This window comes from Sturnira hondurensis, unplaced genomic scaffold (assembly GCF_014824575.4).
Source record: "Sturnira hondurensis isolate 20B ecotype Veracruz unplaced genomic scaffold, ASM1482457v3 Scaffold0020489, whole genome shotgun sequence".
Lineage (NCBI taxonomy): Eukaryota > Metazoa > Chordata > Mammalia > Chiroptera > Phyllostomidae > Sturnira > Sturnira hondurensis.
This window is the reverse complement of record NW_028093120.1, coordinates 6,007,267-6,030,603: the sequence shown is the minus strand read 5'-3', so window position 1 is coordinate 6,030,603 and position 23,337 is coordinate 6,007,267. Positions and strand designations below refer to the sequence as shown.

Sequence of the window (23,337 nt, the reverse complement as noted above, 5' to 3'; positions counted from 1 at the left end):
AAGTTTATTCCCTGAAGAGAATATGACAGATGGAAACTACATTGGTGAGTCACAGGTACTGTTGAGGGTGAGGGTTTCTGTATTGAAAACAGATTAAGATTATATACCACGTATTGAGACAGAGTACTTCTTTCACCTGTCTCCCAGAACATGGCTTTCCAAATTTACATCCTCCAAGTAGGAGAGTGAAAGATTATTTTTTGCAGAATCTTTTTAACCAGAAAGAAAAAGAACTAAATATCATAATAGCAGGAATTTTTCTTTGAAATAACTCAGTCACATTGCCCTACACTAGAACTTACAGTCCCAGTCTATAAGCAATACTCACTCAAACATAACTATCAATCAGCTTTTTAGTTTTTCACTCTTGACTGTGAATAAACAACCAGATCATCTGAGGGACTTTTGACATCAAACACAAAGATAAAATAGGAAGAAAAAAGAACCTGTAGAAAGGAGAGAAAGGAAAAACTCGGGAGTGAGAAAGACTGCATAACCCTGGGTTCCAGTGCAAGAAAAGAAAGCCCCTAAATCTCTCGCTGTAAAACCCATGGGGGTTGTAGCAGCTGGAGAAATCCCCAGCCTCACAGGAGAGCTCATTGAAGAGACCCTCAGATCCTAGAATGTACACAAACCCAGGCCACTTGGGAATCACCACCAGAAGGGCACAATTTGCTTGTTGGTAGTGGGGGAAGTGACTGAAAGTAGGGTGAGAGCCAAGCAAGCAGAATTGTTCCCTCTCTGACCCCTCTCCCACATACCGCATCACAACACAGAGATGTGGGTTGCCCCACCCTGGTGAATATCTGTGGCTCTTCCCCATACAACATAGCCGGTGCACCCAAGGAATGGGCAAAGAAATATGGCCCAAATGAAAGAACAGATCAAAACTTCAGAAAGAACTGAGCAACAAGGAGCTAGCCAACCTATCAGGTACAGGGTTCAAAACACTGTTAATCAGGATGCTCATTGAAATGTTTGACTATGAATTGCAAAATGAAGGAAAAAGTGAAGGCTGTGCATAATGTAATAAAGGAAAATATATAGGAAACCAACAGTGAAGGGAAGGAAACCAGGACTCAAATCAATGATTTGGAACAGAAGGAAGAAATAAATATTCAACTGGAATAGAATGAAGAACAAGAATTCAAAAATATGAGGAAAGTCTTCAAACCTCCAGGACAATATTTAATGTTTCAACATTTGAGTCATAGGGGTTCCAGAAGGAGAAGAGGAAAAGCAAGACATTAAAAACTTCTTTGAAAACATAATGAAGGAGAACTTCCCCAATCTGGCAAAGAAAATAGACTTCCAGGAAGTCCAGGAAGCTTAGAGTCCCAAAGAATTTGGACACAGGGAAGTACACACCAAGGCACATCATAATTACATTACCCAAGATTGAAGATAAGGAGAGAATCTCAAAAGCAGCAAGAGAAAAGGAGACAATTACCTACACAGGAATTTCCATAAGTCTCAGCTGATTTTTTAAAAATCAGACAAGAAGGGGCTGGAAAGAAGTATTCAAAGTCATGAAAGGCAAGGACCTACATCTAAGATACTCTATCCAGCAAAGGTATTATTTTAGAATGCAAGAGCAGATAGAGCAGATAAAGTGCTTCCCAGATAAGATAAAGTTAAAGGAGTTCATCATCACCGAGCTCTTATGTGAAATGTTAAAGGGACTTATCTAAGAAAAAGAAGACAATTAAAACTATGAACAGTAAAATGACAACAAACTCATAACTATTAATAACTGAACCTGAAAAAACAAAAACAAAACAAACTAAGCAAACAATAGGACAGGAACAGAATCACAGACATGAAGATCTCATTGTCGGTTTTCAGCAGTGTGGGGTGGGGAGAAGAAAGAGGGAAGAGGTACAGGTGTTACAGAACAAATCCATGGATCACGGGAATGACATACTGTTACTGACTGGACCCCCCCTCTCCTGGGGTCCCCCTATGCTAGGTTTGCCTTTCCTGCTGCCAGGGAATTATAGCTCTCAATATCAGAGATTGGTAAAAAAAGAAATGAATTATTTATTCAAAAGTTATACAAACTTAAGAGTAATAACTTAATGTCTTCATTGAGATCCCAAACTCCCTTAGAATACCCACAAATGCACACAGTCCTTTCCTCCCCCTCTTCCCAGTCTGGGGTACTGTATCTCAGGAAAAGAAATAGGAGTCCCTCAGGTAGCCCCTTAGTTCCCAGCACTATGAGCTATGTTGCTGCTGTGATCTCCAGTTAATCCAAAGTCATGTGGCACCTTCTCACAGCCCACCAGCAAGAGTCCTTTCACCCCTTTTCTTCCCAGGAAGGTCTCTCTTGCTTCCTAAGCCACATGGCAAAAGGGAGCACCCCAAAGCCACACGGTCTCAATCTAGCATGGCTATCATGCCTGGGTTTAAATCCCAGCACCAGTTTTTCTCTACAACCCCATTTCAAACTCCTCCCAATCAGTTACACCTGGCAGCATTCTGGTATTTTTTTTCTAACTTTCTTGGGTTGCCATAGTAAGTCCAGGCAGGCATGTCCCTGTGGCATGGAGCCAATCATCTCCAAGCTCTCAGGCAGGTTCTATAACTAGGGGGAGTTGCTTCCCACTTACATCATGGGTTGAAGTGATTCCCATCTACCTGGCTCAAAGCATGGCCACAGCTACTTAACATATCCATGAAACCAGTTAAAAGTTATAGATAAGCTAAATGACTATGCCTAAGGTTAGTTGCAAAACTCTTGTATGCAGAACAGCTCTCAATGGCCCTGCTGCATGTGTCCCATCCCACAGTTCAGATTTGTGGGGGTGAGGACATCCTATACTATTAATATTTCCTGGATGCCCCGAGTTCTGGACCCCATTACAAACCCCTATTTGGGGTCCTCCTGGCTGTACCCTGTTACACAGGGAATAAGAAGCATAATTGGTAGGTACAAAACAGACCAGGGAAGGTTAATAATAGTACAGGAAATGGAGAAGCCAAAGAACTTATATGTATGACCCATGGCCATGAACTAAGGGTGGGGAATACTCGTGTCAGGGGGTGCAGGGCAGAGGGGTATAAATGGGAGAAAAAAATGTGACAACTGTAATAGCATAATCGATAAAATACACTTAATAAAACAATAGGTTTTTACTCATATCATCAAGAAGGAGATACAGAATTTAATGAAGCAATGTTAAAATGACAATAAACAGGTGAATCATCTGGGAATAATGTTAATGAGAAATACTTGTGATTTATATGAAATTATCTATAGATTTAGAAATATCTAAATCTATAGACAATTGTATAAGAGTTTATTTGAGCCAAACTGATGACAATATCCAGGAAGCTCCAGAGATTAACAATTTGCAGTTTCTTTTTTTTTATTGTTTCTATTTTGTTTTTCTTTTTTTAAGCTTTTTAAAAATTGTTCAAGTACAGAAGTCTCCATTTCCCCCACCACCACTCCCCTCCACCCCAGCCATCCCCACTTCCCATCCTTGATTCTACCCCACCTTTGGTTTTGTCCATGTTACCTTTATAAACGTTCTTGAAAACCCTTCCCCCTTTCCCCCCATTATACCCTTAGTTTCTTTTGTGCATCTTGAATTAATGAAAGAAGGTAAGGAAGATTACATGAGGGTGGGAGAATGCAAGGCAGGGATTGGATTACAGGACAAGGGTATACGCACTCTTGAGGGTAGTTACACCTTCCAGGGGGCCTGAAAAAGAGGATTACTTCTGGCACTTCAAAGGTGTGTTAACCTAGTTATACAAGATCAATGCCTTAAAAACCTTTTACTAAGGAAGTTACAGGCCTGGTCATGACTACTGACTATGTACCATCTTTCCGGTAAGATTTATGATCAGATCACCCCATAAGGTTACTTTCTGATAGATTATTACAGCATGACTTTTTCACCCATAGAAGGCAAGATCTCACAGACAAATCCAAGTATTTGTTAAAAGGAAAGAAAGAAAAAGGATTCATGCTGTTGTAAACTAAATCAAACCATGTATTTGAGACAAAATTGTAGAATACTGTCAGGTGCTCTTGTAAGCAAATTCTAATTTAATTGCATAATACACTGACATAGCTCTAAATAGGCAAGCGGAAATGTTCTTTGTCTCACCTACTTGTTGTTACCATAGTCTTCCAGAGAACTAGAAATTTATGTCCTAACTGTATCAGTAACATTATTGCTTATTTAAAATGTTTGTGTCTAGAGTTACATATCAAAAGAAGTTATCATACAGCTCAAAAACTGCTTGTGTCATCATTTTAAACATAATTGACACTTCTGATTGCCTTTTTTACAGTTCCTTTGGAAGGACTGAGAAGTCAAAACCAGTTTGAAGAAATGAGATCAAGCTACATTAGAGAGCTCATTAAGGCAATTGGTCTGAGGCAAAAAGGAGTTGTTGGTAGTTCACAGCGTTTCTACCAACTTACAAAGTTTCTTGATAACTTGCATGATGTGAGTATTTTGTTTTCTAGAGTATCAGTGATTGTTTTCTGAGTTTCTATAACTTTTTAAATATTAAATCTAAATTTTACTTCATATAGTTTCCTGAAATTTATATTTGTACTCATATTTTAAAGCAGTATTTGCATTATATTGCTTAGAATTTATATTTTGCTCTTTTCATTTGTTATATAATCACTCGACCATCCTTTTGCTAGTGTTTGTATAATTTGAGAGTAATCTAATGGTTAATAGGAATTGTGACACATTTTCTGCATATGTTCTAAAATATTTTTACCTTAAATTACACAAAATTCATATGTAAAAGCAAAAGTATAGATAACGAGGAAAAAAGGGGAAGGGTCATCAAGGAACATGTTTCAAGGACACAGGGACAAAGTCAAAGTTAGGGAAGGAATGAGGGTGGGAGGTGGGAGCGTGGGGAAGGAGAAAGCAGAGGTGGGAAAATGGAGAAAACTGTGCTTGAACAGCAATAAAAAATGCAAAAACAATAAAATAAATAAAACCATGAAAAAAGTAAAGATGTGGAAAATAACACTCTCATAGCATTTTGAATGGAAATGTAAGTTAATAACAATTAAGGAAGCAGAAACTTTACCCTTCAAAATTCTTTTGGCTGCTCTAATAATTAAATGTACATGAGACAGATTAATGAGAGAAAATAACTAAATGTAATGATCTATGTACATATGGGAACACACACACATGAAAGTGTTAGAGGCATTGCATACATGAGATATTCAGAGATTGAAAGTTAAAATTCCATATATATGGGATTCTGAGCCAAGATGAGGTAAGGTGCCTTGGGGCTTTAGAGGGAAAGAAGGTAATTGAGCAGCAATAAGAAGAGCAAATGTGCAGTAATTAGTGGTTTTCCCTACCATACAGGTAGGTCAAAAATTATATCTGATAATTTCTTATTACAGGTTTAACTACTAATCTAAATTCTTCTAAGTAGTTATAAGGTGAAGAGGGCAGAAGTTTCTCTTGAATCTGCAAGGTTTCGTCTGCCTTTAGCTCAAAATGTTCCACATACCACAGAGACACATTTTGGGTGCCTCGATCTGAACTCCCACACAATACTAATAAACAAACTGGCGGTATATAGCAAAGTTTTTAATTTGAGTGCTTGCAAATTTCTACTTTCTAGGATTTATCTTAAGTAAGTTATTAGGCAAATATTTAAGATATATATACAAGGAAATTCACTGTAGCATTACTTACAGTCAATGACAGAAAAAAAAACTAGAAATCCCCAACACTGGAACTGGATTACTAAATCAAGATTTATATGGTTAGCCAAGACATATTACATACAAGCTTTTCTTGCTATTATATTCATAAACCACACTGAACGACAGCCAAGGCATAAAAGAAGCTCTCCATTCAGCAGGTCGTATTTAAGTCCTTCCTCTTGAATAGAAACAGACATCCAAGGATTATTAGCCACTTAGCTAAAGTGAAAAGCATAAATAAAATATAAACAACAGTAAAGTCACTTAAAGAAAAAAACACCAGTGCAGAGAACAGAAGAAAGCTTTAAAAAATTAAGATATTCAGGGAAGTAAGAATGATATTGTGTCCATGAAACAAGAATAGAAAATATTTTAAAAGGAACAATGAACAAAAAATACTTTTGGAATTAAATACAAAAGACTAGAAATTAAAATTTTAAAAGATGGGCTGAAATAGAAATTTCAGGAAACTCCCAGAAAAACATAAAAAATAAAGATATGAAAAATTATAGAGATGAAATGGCAAATTTAGGGGATTAACCCAAGGAATTCTATTCTCCAAGTAACAGGAATTTCCCGAAGAAAGAACACATAAAATCAAATGGAGGAAATTAGGTAAAAATCATAAAGAAAAAGTTGCTGAAATGGAAGGGTATGAGTTATATAAATGTAATGGCCCAATGTACAGGCACAGCACTGTTGAACCAAGGCATATTACTATATGATTTCAGCCCACCAGGAATAAAGACTTTACTAAAATATACCAATGAGAAAAGAAACAAGTCGTATAAATATTTAGGACCTAGAAAGAGGTTGGACTTCTCAACTGCATTGCAGGAAATCAGAAAACAATGGCACAAGGCCTTCAGAATTTTAAAGGAAAAGAAAATCTTCAAAGAATATTATACCTAGCCAAACAATCAAACAAGTACGATAGCACCATAAAGGTATTTACAAACATTCAGGTTCTCATATTGCTTACCTCAAACACATTGTTCCTCAAGGACATCTGCAAGATGTCTTACAACAAACACTGAGGGTAAGGCAAAGAATTAGAAGACTCAATCCAAGAGAGATGTAAAGGGATATCCCAGCACCTTATCTGTGCTAAGCAATCATTAATCTAGATTGGAATGATAATGCATAGGGTTTTAGGATCCAGTACCTGGAACAAGAGAGAACTGAGGGGTTACTAGTATAGTGCATATATTGACATGAGTTTCACAGTTCTGTCAGAGAATTTGCCTATGGCTTTGTGATATGATAAGTACAGAGAAAATGAAGCAAATGGAAACGCAAGATGATTGGCTGCAGCAACATAAAGATAAATTGGATAAAAAGAAAATATAATATAGAAGTAAACAATAAAAATCTTTATAATATAAATGCTAGATGTGGCCAAAAATTGAGATGCATCTTTAGATAGAGTGGAGAGTGAAGAAAATAAGAGGGAGGTGTGTAGTGTAAGGAACTAAATCCTCATTTTTCATACAGAAACTCAATACCAAGTTTGGAAAGCAAACTCTGTTAGAAATACAGAGATAAAATGTAAAGCTAATACACTGGAGAGCGGTTACATCTAGGGAGCTGGAATACAGGGGGGAAGAAGTGCACTAGGAAACTGCTGGGCTTTGTTGTTTCTGCTGTTTTTGTTATTGTTTACTTGTTTCCTCTTTTCCAGTCTTATTGAAAAATAATTGGCATCACTATATAAATTTAAGGGGTACAGCATCATGGTTTGATTTCCATACATTGTGAGATAATTACCACAATAACTTTAGTTACTATACCATATATATATGACAGATACATATGATAGATAGATAGATGGAAAAAAGCATTTCATCTCATCTCATTCCTACTTGAGATGAGAACTACTAGGAACTACTTACTGTCATAACTTTCCTATACATCACATTGTTAACTATAGTCATCATGTTATCCATAACATTCCTAGCATTTATCCTACAAGAGAAAGTTTTTACCTTTTTACCATCTTTCTCCAATTCCCCCCACTATCTCTCTACCCTGGTAGCCAAAAATCTGATAATTTTTTTTCTATGAGTTTGATGGGTTCTTTTCTTTGTTAGATTCCACAAATAAGTGAGATTATCCAGTATATGTCTTTATCTGATTTATATCACTTAGCATAATGCCTTTAAGGTTTATTCATGTTGTTACAAATAGTAGGATTCCCTCATTTTTGTGGCTGAAGAATATTCCAGTGTGTATGTATTATGTATACCTCACATCATCTTTATCCATTCACCCATCGATGGGCACTTAGGTTTTTTCCATGTCTCGGCTATTGTAGTGCTGCTGTGGTCACGTGGGTGCAGATATCTTTTGAAGTAGTGTTTTCATTTCCTTTGGATATATTCCCAGAAGTGGAATTATTGAATCCTGTAGTAGTTCTACTTCTAATGTTCTGAGGAACCTTCATACTATTTTCCATAGTGGTTGCACAAGTTTACAGTCCCATCAATAGTACACCAGGGGTTCTCTTTTCTCCACATCCATTCCAGCATTTGTTATCTGTTATCTTTTTAATCACGGCCTTTCTAACAGGCTTAAAGTGATACCTCATTGTGGTTTTCATTTACATTTCCTTAATGATATGTTCTTATGCCCCTGTTGGCCATTTGTATATATCTCCTTTGTAAAAATTGTCTATTCAGGTCTTTTAGTTAATTTTTAATTGGGTAATTTGGGGTGTTTTGTTTTGCTATTGAGTTATAGGAGTTTATGTATTTTGGATAATAACCTTTTACTAATTATATGGTTTGTACATATTTTTTCCCATTCCTTTGACTGTGTTTTCGCTTTGTTGACAGTTTCTTTTGTGCAGAATGTTTTTAGTTTGATGTAGTCCCACTTGTTTGTTTGTTTGTTTGTTTTGTTGCTTGTGCTTTAAGTGTGATTTCCAAAGAGTCATTACTGAGACTCATCAAGAAATTTTTCCCTATGGTTTTCCCTAGTTTTCTACTAAGAGTTTCATGCTTTCAGATTCTACATTTAAGTCTTTAATTAACTTAAATTTAATTTTTCTGTGTGGTATAAGATAGGGGTCAGGGCTCATTCTTTACATGTGACTATCCAGTTTGCCCAGCACCATTTATTGAACAGACAATAAATGAGTGAAATACTCTTTTCTCCATTGAGTATTCTTGGGCCACTTGTCAAATATTAGTTGATTGTAAATGCTTGGATTTATTTCTGGGCTCTTGATTTTGTTCCACTGGCCTGTTTGTCTGTTTTTATGCCAGTACTACACTGATTAATTAGTGTAACTCTATTGTATTCGCTTGAAGTCAGGAAGTGTAATGTCTCCTGCTTTGTTTTCTTTATCATGATTTCTTTGGCTATTCTGGGTCTTCATAGTCTTCCCTCCTCTTCAATTTTTTTGGGAGTGTTTACGAAGTATTGGTGTTAATCCTTCTTCAAATGTTTGGTAAAATTCACAGTGAAACCATCTAATCCTGGGCTTTTCTTAATTAGGGGATTTTTTATTACTGATTCAACCTGATTACTAGTAATTAGTTTGTTCAGATATCATATTTCTTCCTGATTCAGTCTTGGTAGTTGTAAGTTTCTAAGAATTTCTCCATTTCTTCCAGGTTGTCTAGTTTCTTGGTGTATAGTTGGTTGCTGTTGGGTTTTTCTTGTTGTTATACATTTTTCAGTACTATTTGACTTTTAAAATATGTACACAAATTACAGTGACAAAAATAAAAATTAGATTAAAATGTATTATGTTGGGTTGTTTTTATTGATATAGGAAGAGTCAGTATAACGTAATTTTAAAAAACTACATCAACAAATAGACTTTATAAAATAATTGCATTTTTAAAAATATATGTGCATTTGTGCACTATATATATATATACACACATACACACATACACACATACATACATACCCGGGTGTGTCTGTGTCCATGTGTAAAAAGAAAAACTTGAAAGAAGCACACCAGAATGTTCAGATTGATTATCCTGTGGGATTATGAGTTACTTTCATTAAAAAAAATCTTTTTGTACTATCACAACATTTCATTATACATAATATTTTATAAATTCTAGCCAGGGAGGAAGTTATTTTCATTTTAGTAAGCAGAAAACATCTTGGCAAGTAATTACATTGTTAGAAAAATAAGTTGCCATGTATGAGTAGTTTATGACTTTATTACTTTTATCACATGTTCCTTATCTGTTTGTTAAACCGACAGCTTGTCAAACAGCTTCACCTGTACTGCTTGAATACATTTATCCAGTCCCGGGCCTTGAGCGTTGAGTTTCCAGAAATGATGTCTGAAGTTATCGCTGCACAGCTACCCAAAATCTTGGCAGGGATGGTGAAACATCTTCTCTTTCATAAAAAGTGATGCCATTTTTACCTTTAAAAGTTAAATTCTGTGGTATGCCTGTTTGTGTTTGGATTAGGAGTATGAGGTCTCAAATTCTTGCAATGTTCTTCTCAAAGCCTTACATTCATATCATATCATATTGTATAAATTTCAGAGAAAATTCTGGAATTTTAGTTGCTTTCCTTTATACAGTATAATTAGAATTTTTAAGTGTTTTTGTGGACCTGTATTTTCTTTAAGTGTTCACAAGAATGAAAAAGGACTAAAATGGATGGGTGAAGTGAATGTAACTTTATCCATATTATTTCATACCATTTAGTGAAGATTTTAAACTTTTACATCTAAGACAATTGCATTATAGAGAAAAATATCTTACATGTAGTACTAAAAAGCTATTACATATGTTCCTTCAAGGCAGCTCGCTTTGTCTCCTTGATTACCTTGACAAAAATGCGCCTTTAACGTGGTATGCACAATTTTGTCTACATGAGTGTGTATATATTTTTGTTAGAAGGAAATTTATAACCTTTGTTAGATTTTCAAAAGTTTTTAAGTGCAAAAAAAATACTGAGAAGGAAAAATTATTTAAAATTTTGAAATAAATGGATGTTCCTCAAACTGGGAAAAGCACCTTATATGTAACACTGTTTCCCAGACTGGAAACATGAGTCTCTAAAGAAGTCAGTAAGTAGAGCCATATCACGATGACAACAGTATTGTGGGTTTTGTAGTTTTTTATTAACCTTTTTTGAGAGTTGCCCTTTAATAAGGTATTATGAATGGAAATAGGAATTCAGAGGAATCAGTGGCCTAATACCCCTTTTAATTTGGGAGCATGTGGAAAGTCACTTAACTTTACTGATTCTCAATTTCCTCACCTTTAACACTGATGTTATAATATCTTTTCTGCAGAAGATTCCTTAGATCAGAGCTTCTTTTTAACATCTTCTCAAATTAGAGAAGCAAAAAGGGGAGGGAGGGAGGGAAGGGGAAAATAGAGAAGTATTATCTCTTTTTCTACTCAGCGACGCATAATAGACTAATCACAGGTTGAAACTTTTTGAGTGCCTTTGATCTAATTCTAAGAGAGATACTTCAGGGAAAACTAGATACTGTCCTAAAGTAATGAAACCAATTATGATAACTAGAAAATACACAATTCACATTGCCATATGAACTGAAAATATTCTTTTAGAAGACAGACACGAGTTCTTTCCTGAAGTGAGTTAGTGGAGATCTATTTTTTTAAAGGATACACACACACACACACACACACACATATATATATATATATACAGAAAGAACCAAGTTCATAGCACTGGTAATATTTGATTGAAAGCAATCGTTGTTTGTTATTCTAGATAAAATAATTTATACTAATATTAGGCATATGTATGTGCCTATTATAGATCATATATATATGATACATATATCATTTTTAACAGCTCAGAGAAACTATTAGGCCCAACTCCTTTTCTATTTTTTTAATGTTAGACATTACCTTACAAGTAAAAAATACCATCTTATGCAAATTAATACATAGCTGTGAATGAGAACTTCAAGATAACTTTGAAAACAATGTAGAAAGCACTGAAGTTTGATTTTTTAATAGTTTTAATTACCCATTCTCTTCAACTGATATATACTTGCAGTTTACCAAAGGACAATAACATAGAATAATTTTAATGAATACTAGTGTGACCCCTAGATGAATAAAGTGATTTCACATGATCAAAAAATTGGCATAGTTACCATAATTGTTTCTTACCAATAATGTCTTCAGTTTATAGAAAGGAAAGGAAAGGAAAGGGAAAGGGAAAGGGAAAGGAAAGGAAAGGAATAAGAAAGGATTAACTATGAGTATCTATGTCTCATATGGTATTGGAAGTGGGTTTTGAAACAAGCTCCAACTAGAACCCTTGACTTGGGTTCATTAGGTCTATATGGCAAATATAATAAATAATATGCAAATTATATAACTTTTGGTTACAATATTGAATAAGGATTTAACCTAAGTATTCCAAATAGTCTCAACATTAATATAAAGATGGTCTGTTCCTTAGTATGTCTGTCTACATGCGAATACATATGTATTACTATAGACTCTACTGGTGTTCAGTTTTCCAAAGTCTTTATGCACCCAAGCACTCATTCTCTTTGCACTATCTAGGCCAATGCTATCTTCCAAAAAAGGACTTAATTATGCCACTTCCTCATTTAAAACACTAACTTCCAGTCATTTATTATAGTGATTCTCAACTATAGATGCACGTTAAGAATCTCCAATTGAGCTTCTAAAAAACACCTTTAACTGAGCTCCTTCCTCAGTGATTATAGTGTAATTGATCCACTTTTCTTATTAATATAATCACATAGTAGAACCCTGAAATGGTGTGCAAGCATCAGTTCTCAGAACTTGCTTCTCTTTATTCAACACTTTCATACATTCATCTTGTGTTCCAGCCATGTAAACCCATCTTTCACCCTTTGATACCAGTCCCATTTGTATCTCAACCTTCAGGATTCGGCCAAACATCACTTCTGTAATATCTTCTCTCCATCACTCCGACAGTTCTTTGCTTCCTCCTAAAGGTCACCGGGCATTCTGTGCACGCTTGAATGACAGTAGTGGGGTGCTCTACAATTCCGACTCTCCTACAAGTCTGAGGACTGCGTGGAGGTGGGACAATAGCATTTCTTGACTGCGAGTTCAATGACATGTTATCTCTGTATTTTTGGCATTACCCTGGATCTCTATCATTCTTTTGTTACAACACTGCATCTGTCTGCACACATGACTATCACCTTCTCTTCCTATGGTCCCTATTTCTACTCTTCATTTCTTCATCATTTTTTAATTTTATACTTTTTATTCCTCCTTCGTGAGATCTCTCCTTGTGCTAATTATAACATAGGAGAATGTAAGAACATTTATATTTATTACCAACAACACTTTGTGCTCTCTATTCTAAATTTTAAAATTGAACGAATGAACTCTTATTTTTCTGTATAAGAAAAATTCCACAAATACAATTGTTTCTTATATTTAAGTAGCCCTAAATTGTTCTGTACTATAAACCTCAATACACAAATTTTCCTCATTTTTATTTTATTCCACAAATATTTATTGCATATCTGCTATTATCACAAGAAAATAGCTTATAAGTATTATTCTATGTTATTGTCTCTCATAACTCAAGAAAGTCATAGTGGACTAGTAGGTATAAGTCTTGGTGCCTAGTAAATAGTAGACACTCAAATGTTTGTTGAGTGTGTGAAAATACAATGTGGATTGTACAGGTTCAAACCATTGTTAATGTATAACTTTACTAAGGCAAATGCAGCACAAAGGAAGATACTAACTTTAAAATAAATATCAAATAACATCTTAATTTAGTCATGCCAGAAACTCATTTGCATTAAATCTGTATATATTTGTTGAGAAAGCTTTTAATGTCTTTTCATCCCAATAAACGCATTTTCAAATTTTGATCATATGTAATAAAGGACATCTACCAGTATGGTAGTGGTACCTCTCACAATGGATTATGTGACAAAAGTAAATGAATGTTGGTATGCCTCCAAAAAAGAAAAAAAGAAAAACACTGTAATTAGCCTTTCACACACAAGTAATGGACCCAGGACAACAGTTAGTGAGGTGATTAGTTTATTATCTGATCTTGTTACTTTAAATTAAAACATTATCTTCATGGCATAAGTCTTTTTTCATCAGCACAGATTTAAATTGCAACATAATTGTTTAAAAGTTTAAATAATTGTTAATTTTCTGATTACACTCACATGTGGGGAAACAATATGGTGATAGAAGGGTTGGGTTTCCTTGTTTTGGTTATTGTTTTGCAATCTCATAACAGCGTTTGATATTTTTGATGTTGATCTTGATTCTCGATGTAGATGTCTTAATATTTTGAGCTAATCTTAAAAAAAAAGGTTTTGAAAAACAACATGACATTACCAAATAGAAGAACTTTTGTCTCTAAATCTTTTCCTCCACACATTCCTGATTACAAATGTCTCAGTTTTTATGAAGTCATTATAAACTTTATTTTATAGGTCACATTCTTTCTGGTAGCTCTAAAGGGAAATTAAATTGTAAGAAGACAAAAGGTATCTGTCAAAATACTTGAAGGTTACTCGAATAGACTTTTGAATTAATAAAATATTTCCTTTAAAAAGGTTTGAGAGGCCATTTGAATCTGAAGCAATTGTACCTCCAGTATCAGTTATTATTTAATATTTGTTGATGTTTTCATTAAAAATATGTCACTTTAAATTAACCAAGGCTATTATTTTCCATTCATTTAACATTAAAATAACTTACTGCGACACAGGTGTTAGACAAATAAGACAGGCCAAATATGATGTCTTTTGCCAAAACAATGCCTTGCATGCAGTTACGACATGTCAACCTGTGACTCCTAAATTACCTTCAACAGCAGTGGTGTAATTATGATGGGCGCTGCGGAGAGACGTCACCTAGGCCTGTGCCCCACTTTTCCCTCACTGAGCTTGAGCGCGTCATTTAACATCTCTAATTAAACTTGCCTTTGCTGAATTAGTTGATAAATAGAAGACGAGAAAGTATGCAGGTGTTCAGAAATGGTAACCGCTATTATATTTTTATTAAGCCATAGTTCTAGCTATTATTTTTTCAGATTAACCTGGAATAGTCTATAGTAAAATCAAGGAATCTAGAAAATGTAGTTGCTGTTTGTTATCTCTATGTACATATGAATATTTGATGTATTTGAATTGAAATTAGAATTATAAGTACTCAATTAATTTCTTCAGAGTTTTGAGTTTGGGGCCTGTTTTACTGGAAACCTAAAGAGCCTATCACCCTTTAAAAAAAGATTTTATTTATTTTATTTTTAGAGAGAGGAAGAGAGTGAGAAGGAGAGGGAAAGAAATAGCAATGTGTGGTTGCTTTTTGTGTGCCCCTTAGTGGGGACCTGGCCTGCAACCCAGGCATGTGCCCCAACTAAGAATTGAACCAGCAACCTTTTAGTTTGCAAGCCTCTGCTCAGTCCACTGAGCTACACCAGCTGAGACTTTTATCATAAATATATTAAGAATAATGGTACTGAATTTGACATTTTTAAGTACCTCTTTAAAGTATGGACAGCTTGACTAGAACACAGCCCCTCCAAAATTCAATGTTATATATTATGTGGTCAGATTAGTTTTACTATGGTAATAATTCCACAAAAGGGAACATTGGGTATAAAAATAATGATGAGGTCATCAACCCCCAAAATAACACTCTTATTCATTTTATTTTTAAAGATTTTATTTACCTTTAGAGAGAGGGGATGGGAGGGAGAAAGAGAGGGAGAGAAACACCAATGTATAAGAGAAACCTCGATCCATTGCCTCTCGCGTGCACGCCCCAACCAGAGACCTGGTCTGCAACCCAGGCATGTGCTCAGACTGGAATTGAACTGGCGACCATTCAGTTTGCCAGTCGACAACTATGCCGTTGAGCCATGCAAGTCAGGGCAACATTCCTATTCTTAAGAAGGTTATGATACAGAATATCCACAAGAGACCTTCATGGCTGCCTTGATCTGGTATCTTGAATTCCTTTGGTGAGATGGCTATTCAATTTCTAAAGGTTTTGCTGTGAATACCTAAGCAATTTCTCTCATCTATACTATCCTTAGTTGAGTACAGAATATGAGTTTTTAAAAATTACCTTTATAATCTCTAGGGCATTGTGTATAAATCACTCGACTTAAATTTTTTTCTTATTTAAGTTTGTCATTTTTGTATTCAAGAAATCAACAACCATGTCTCCACTGATAAAGTAAAATGGACAAGCAGACACCCAATGGAAGGGTATAACTTTCTTTTTCCCAAAGTATGCCTTTTAAATAGCCATTAGACATGGGGGATTTCCACATTCCTTAAATTTTACAGGAAATACATAACGAGATTATCTAGCAAAAGTTTGCCAAGTCCTGAATTGCTTATCCTCAGTAGACTAACTTGTGTAATGATTTTAGTGAGAATATTGCTCAGGGCCTGTGGTTTAATAGTATTTTTCTTACTCAAGTTTTGGTGAAAAGGATAGTCTCTATCTCTACCATGCATCTGCCATTTATTTAATGTACCATTATTCCACAGCCCCTGGTCCTTATCCAGTCCAGAAATTGAACATAAAGCAGTGGAATAAATAACTACTCACACAATATTATGGAACTGATCCAACCTGGGTTGGTCTACATCCGTAATCCAAATCCAGGATGAACTGGCCCTGGGGGATTGTATTCAGTCTGAATCACATCCATCCCTGTATAAACTCAAAAAAAAAAAAAAAAAGAAAGAAAGAAAGAAAGAAAGCCCTACAGATCATAAATTACCTGGAGCTAATAGAACTTATAAGGTCAGAGTGAAGCATGAGATAATGTGGCCCTAAAAACATTGAAAATAAGAAGCCAATGCCCTGGCTGGTATGGCTCAGTGAATTGAGCACCAGCCTTTGAATCAAAAGTCACTTGTTCAATTCCCAGTCAGAGCACATGCCTGGGTTGCAGGCCAGGTCCCCTGTAGGGGGCGCGCAAGAGGCAACAACACATTGATGTTTCTCTCCCTTTCTTTTTGCCTCCCTTTCCCCTCTCTCTAAAAATAAATAAATAAATAAACAATTGTATTAAAAAAAGAAGCCAAGAGTAGTTTAATAATTTGTCCCTTCTGCCATTGCAGAAGATTTAAGAATTGTGGAGGTCTTGGTGATATGTTACAAAGCAGGAGTTCATAGTGGCAGCAATTTGAAGTGTACGTTATCTGAATATTCTACAGTCAAAGCAAAGAAAAACACGAGGCGCTAGATCTCTTCCTCTCCTTGGAGTTGACCACATTCCAAGGCAGAGCTCGGGCATATGCCATGGGCCCGGAGGCTGCGCCGAAGCCTGTCCACAGCCTTATGCAGCTGTGGAGTTTGGAAGGCTGTTTCTGGACCGCTGGATTAGTCCCAGAATGTCAACCTCATTTTCAATTTACTGGCTCTTGGTGCTTTATGTCATGCTGACCTTACTGTTAAACACAAGTTTGTTTGCTTTCTTTCCACTCATGGAGAAATGGCAAAAGCAGTACTTTAGAGCCAGTTGAAAGTTTGAACTGACAAAGCACTTTCAGGGAAAGGTGAATTAAGCAGCTAGGAAAGTATACCCTGTCCATTTCTTTAAAGAAAATGGATGATGTTATCACCCCTGCAGTGCGACATCACCATCATGGTCGGTATTTGGACAGATACAAGCAAAGTATTCAAACAGCAAGGTAAAGAGTTGTCAAGTCATACACTATAGCTTATTTTCCTAATCTTTCAGTGTTGCTCTTAATACATAAAATCATTATATATCCAATTTAGCAAATGAGTTATTAGAAATGAAACCAACTTAACTGTATTTTCCTTTAGTGGATTATACACAAAACTTGATATCTCTTATGATGTTTACTTAGCTCAGAGTTTTTACTCTTATGTAAAAGAGTAAAAACTCTCAGTTTTACTCTTTTCTTATAGAAAGCAGTTGTTTTCAAATTTTTGCCATTGCAGATACCATTTACTCTCCCCTTCCTTCAGAAAAGCTTATATTTTGAAGTATCTCTCCATCAAACTGTATTCCTATTAAGAAATGGGTTTTGTTTTCTTAATGTTTTATTATTCAAAGACATATCAACTCAAGCTGTTGAGCAGCTATAAACCTAACAATTTATACTGGTTTGATAGATTTTATGCAGCCTTCACTCAGTGGACACAAAATTGGCAGGTGGTGGGGTGCAGGGAGATTGTGGCAGAATAATTAGTGGACCTCTATCACAGCTTTCCTAAATGAGCTTCAGAGCCAGAAGTCTGAAGTCATAACATTGTATAAAAGTTAAGTCCTGTTCTTCTGAGGGCTTCTAACTCAGGACAGTTTTAACTTGTGAGAAAGACCAAAAACTTTTATAGGGTGTTAACATAAGCGTTCTGTATTCTTGTCAGACGGAGGTACGCAGCTCTGCTTGTTCACCACAGAATAAATCTACTACCCAGAATTTATTTAAAATGGTAAACCCCATATTTGAGGTAACTAGGAGGGGAAAGAGATTTTCTTAAATGTCAGTCTTTAAAATCCATCCCTTTAACCAATGAAGTATCTCCTTATGATCTGAGTATTTAGTGCATTTTAACTTTTCCAATCTGAGTGTGTTAACAAGAAAAATCAGGGCAAAGAGTTTTTAAAAAGCTTTTCATTGAAATTTGGAGAAACAAAAGTAAAATGTAAATGTTCTTTGTATTTTGAAAGAAGTGACTATGACTTACAAAAGTGAAATAGAGAGCTCCTCTAAACAATAGCTTAAATATTTTCCCTTTATTATTGAGCAAGCTGTCACTCGGGTGACATCAGACGTGATTAGAGTGGTGACAAGGTTAAATGTGAGAGAAATTGTCGCTCACTATCCAATTGTAAGATGCAGCTGTGCTCAGAGACTTGCTTTTTTTAAAAAACTTTTTTTATTGTTCTGTTGTTCTTTTTTGCTTCTTAAGAAAGTTGTTCATTTTCTAATTTAAGACTAAATGGATTGGGGGGGTCTCTAAGATCTCTTAGATATCTAAGTCTCTATTTTAGTTGCCAATTGAGTGTTTTGACAAAAAAAAAGAGAGACATTAAGAAAAATAAGAGAGAGAAAGAAATTAAGAAAGAGAGAGGAAGGAGAATTGGGAAAGAAGAGAAAGAGACGGGAAGGAGAGAGGGAAGGGTTGGGGAAGAAAAGGAAAAGCAGGTGGATTCTCAGCTCTGAGACTACAAATCTCTGTTCATAGTTTACATCAACATAAAGTGCTCAACTCCCACTTACCAGGAGAAGAAAAAAAAGTCCCTGAAACATAAAAAACACAAAAATGTGGGTTTTTTTCAAAGCTGAGAAGACTTACTTTAGGCATCACTTTATTCTCCGACAGCTAGTCCTGAGTGTTAAGGGTGTCATGTGCCAGGTTCTGCTAGGTTGCAGAGATAACCAAGGAGTACATTCGTCATTGCCTTTTCCGAGTTTACGGCCAGTTGAGGACTAGAGATGAGTGAATACAGTTATAATATTGTTTGGTGAGCACTATGATGGAGAAAATACAGGGAGCTATTGGAGCACCTGGCTTAAATTTAAGAGTGGGCAAAGGCATCTTGGACAAGGGTCTAAGAGGTGAGCTGAAACTGGTTTAAGAATGAGCTGACCATGCAGAGCCGATGGTGCCAAAGGCAAGGAGAAAAGAGTAGTCCAAATGGAGGTAACGGTGTGTGCACAGACTCGGTGCTGAGAGAGAGTGTGGAGTCGGGTTGATGGTCGGCTGAGGAAGAAAACAAGGTCCAGGTCATCAGTGGTCTTATACCCGGTGTTAAAGTGTGTGGTGTTAATTCCGCTGTAAGCAGGACAGCAGTACAATTCAGATTGGTGTACAAGACAATGTTCTCACTGCAACATGGAGAATGGGGTTTGAGATGGCTAAATCTGGAGGGGAGGCAAGGAGGAGTTTTTTGAGGAAGTTGCATATTTTGATGAAAATGATTGTAATAAACACTGACAAGTTAGAGATGATCAAAACCTCCTCCCTAAGTTGCCAGAAGTTCTAAAAACATAATTTAGAAGCACTGACAGAACTTATGAACATAGGTAAAACATACCATGTAAATTATCAAACACAAGGTCCAATATCTAACTTGAAACTTCAGATCTTATTTTATCAATAAAGACAATAGAAACTAAGAAATTTAGCTTATTCGTTTTGTTAAATCTCATGGTTTGTGCTGTTCACAAAGTTAAGAGTAGAACAGCTCAAGATTCAGCAAATGGGGAAAAGGGAAACTGAAATAAAAAATAAACACATCTTTTGTATATCATCTTCAGATGTCATTATCCAGTATAATTACAAACTGGTACACACACAAAATGCTTACCTTTCTGGAAGGGGTTTTGACTTCATGAATTCTTCACAGAGTGTGGGGCATCTGGTGGTTGACAGAATGGGAGCAACTTGGTTGCTAAGAATATATCCATCTCTGTTAGTTTCAAAGAGCTTTATTTTTCATTACCTCATTCCATTTTCACCAAGGGCTGTTCTTCCTCTCGACTTGCATTAACTAATGGCAGCTAGGAGGAAAGAAAGCTTATTACCTGCAGGCGGCAGCCATGAGAAGGAGGTTTCTTTCCTTCTGGGTCTGACCAGCCCCTTGCCTCGCCTCCTCGTAGAATCCACAGCTATCACCTCACCCTGAGTCTATGGCCCATAAACGTATCTGTTCTCTCTACTTCAGTACTGTAGGGTACAGTAACTTATCTACTTTCTACTTTCCATTCCTTGCTGGCTCAGCATATCATTCTTAGGCCCAGCTGCTTTCCCCACCTGGCCTCTGGGTGGGGATATCTTGCCCCTGGAGAAGACCCATAGCTCACCACTGCGCTACCTGCTAAGTCCTCACCCAACTGGCACCGTGCTGATCCAGGCTCTTCTGAGATACTTGCATAGTTTACAGCCATGCACAAAAGCCACAGCTGTCTTTGACTTCCTTGCTTGTCTGGACGTTCTGTTGCCCATCCCATCTCCTCAGAAATGGGACACTGTCAGCTGACCTCCTTAGCCCACCTCTTCCTTCTTCTGAATCACAGAACCCACTCACTTTCTCTTCCTGTCTGTCGGAGGCTTCCCTTAAATCTCACACTGAGTTCTCTTCACCTGTTCTAAGAGGGCAAGACGGCGTTTGAATAGACACTGCCACATTCATGAGGTTTCTGCCAAGAAAGTGAGACTCGCCCTCCATCTTTCCGTGACTGGCACTAGTTCCTGGCGACGGTTGGGTGCCAGATGCAAGCTGTCAAAATTAGATGATAGTGGGCACCTAACAACATTATCATATACTTATTTTCAATCTAATCTCTGTTTTTAACATAAAGGTGGGTTTTGGAAGAATTATTATGTGATTCACATGGGAAAACCGCGTCAGTCTGCTCTACTTGACAAGTGTCTTACATTAAATTGGCTTGTGGTTTGAAGTAAATCATCTTCAAATAATATATTTTCTTAAAATAATTTACCAGTAATTCTTACTAATTTTATTACTTTTCTGTGTGATAAAAATAATAATTCATTTCTATATATCTCTTTATTAATGAATTAGAGTGCCCCAAACCTCAATATGACTACACACAGTCATATACAAGGAGCTTGGGAATTATCAGCACATTCTTTCTTTCCAGTCACTTTAAATTTATAACCAACATCCCAGTAAATTGAAAAGGTTTCCAGGTTGTGCAATATTGTACATGGCATAAGGTAGGATAGTAATATGGATGGCTTGGCATCATGTAGACAGTAGCCTTGACAATGCATACATTTTAATGAAGCAAAAAGTGATTCCCAGACAATTAAATTCAACTAATTGTTCATGAAGAGAATACACTCAACTGGTATCCAGTAACTTACAATAAAGCACTGTTTTAGTTAGTCACACTGGTAAAGTAAAAAGGTTGATATTTTTAATACAAAGAAATTATTCTATAAAAAATAATGCACTTGACATTGAAATGAAAGAGAATGTAATCTAATTTGATAATGATGTGTTTCAGACTATTGTTCATTGGTCTCATTACTAGGAATATAATTTTTGTATATTTTATATATTTTCCAATATAATACTAAAAATATGCCAATGTGTTCCTTTAGTAAATAAATAAGTGCCTAGAATGTATAAGAAACCTCATGAAAGAATGTATATGGAACCTATTTAAGGCCTTAAGTGCTGGGAATTTGGAGATACAAAAATAAAAGCATAGAATGGATTTCTTGCTTTTAAGTTCCAGGTGATAAAGATGTCAGATATTGTTTGAAACTTAAACATACATTTTGCTTATCCAATCAGCTACATTTGGAGTAGAATGGAGAAGTCAGACAATTTTACTGGATTATTTGACCATGAAAATTTTCCTATAACATTTAAAAAACTATTTCATTTAGTCTTCAATGCTGTTTTCAGTTTTTAAATTAAATATATCCTAATATTCAGACTTGCAAACTTAAATGATATTGAGAAATTTATGTTTGTCTCTAAAACTATATGCTATGTTTCTTGTAAATATCTGATTTCAATAGTTTGTGGAGTTTTTCTAATTTACATTTAACTAATGGATAAAAGAAAATGTAGTAAATGGCCCCAGGTATAAATGCGTGTAAGACTCTTTCCTGGTGTCAGGGTCACTCTGACAAGTTAAAAAGTGAATATATCATGCCCTGGCTGGGTAGCTCAGTTGGTTAGAGTGTCCTAGTAATACCAAAGTTGTGGGTTCAATATCCAGTTAAGGCACATACTACAAGAAAGCAACCAATGAATGCATAAATAAGTGGAAGAACAAATCAATGTTTTTCTCTCTCCCTCTCTCCCCCTCTCTCTCCCTTCCTTTCTTCCTCTCTCTCCAAAATTAATAAATAAAAAATTTAAACAACATTATAAAGAGTGTATGTATCATTCTACTTACTTTTGAAAAACAACATTTTATTTTAATGATAGGATGTTATATTTACCTGATCAGATGAGGTCAAATTTCATCTTATGAAAGATAGAAATCAAGTAAATAGGATGCTTTGACTTTATAAAATGCAGAGATCTGTGATCATTTATTTGGAGTAGTTTGGAATTCATAAACTTGAAACAACTGAAGCATTCTGCAAAAAAGCAAATCTTCATGTCTGACTTAAGTGAGCTGCACGTAGTTACGCTGTGATATAGAAATATGGCACAGTGTGGAAGAGCACATACCCCAGGGCCTGCTGGCCGGTTGCACCGTTTGCTAACTTCACCTCTCTGATTCAGTCTCTCTACGTGTGAAATGGGCATAATCCCAGGACCTCTGTCCAGGTTTGCTAAGAGGATTAAATGATTTAGTATAAGAACTTTGCCTGGCATAGTACACACTATCTAGGTGTTTTGTCTAACTTGAATGGCTTTTTCTTTAATAGATAGATGATTAAGGATTCAGAGGATATTTAGATTTTTATCCTGAATAAACTCATAAGCAATAGTAATTTTTGGTATTTTACATCATGTGAAATTCAGTAGCATGGTACTCATCAAACTAAATTTTTTTAAGCAAATGAGATTAAGGATGGACTATTACAAATGAAAACTAATCACATGTAAGTCAATAAAACTACCAGCTTAGCCACAATTTTCCAATGAAACAGTTTCCACTCAAGACAGATTGGACTAACGGAATC

The 23,337-nt window shown here is 35.8% G+C and overlaps 1 protein-coding gene across 2 annotated transcripts in view; it reads left to right on the top strand.

The window, feature by feature from the left end:
- PGR (progesterone receptor) overlaps nucleotides 1–10,214 on the top strand; it is a 98,139-nt gene extending 87,925 nt beyond the window's left edge. For both annotated transcript variants that reach the window (XM_037029752.1, XM_037029751.1), the window contains 2 exons: nucleotides 4,309–4,466; nucleotides 9,936–10,214. In XM_037029752.1, the coding sequence (XP_036885647.1) occupies nucleotides 4,309–4,466; nucleotides 9,936–10,091 (314 nt within the window). In that variant the 3' untranslated portion in view covers nucleotides 10,092–10,214. The remainder of the gene's footprint in view (nucleotides 1–4,308; nucleotides 4,467–9,935) is intronic.
- Nucleotides 10,215–23,337: the final 13,123 nt, after the last annotated feature.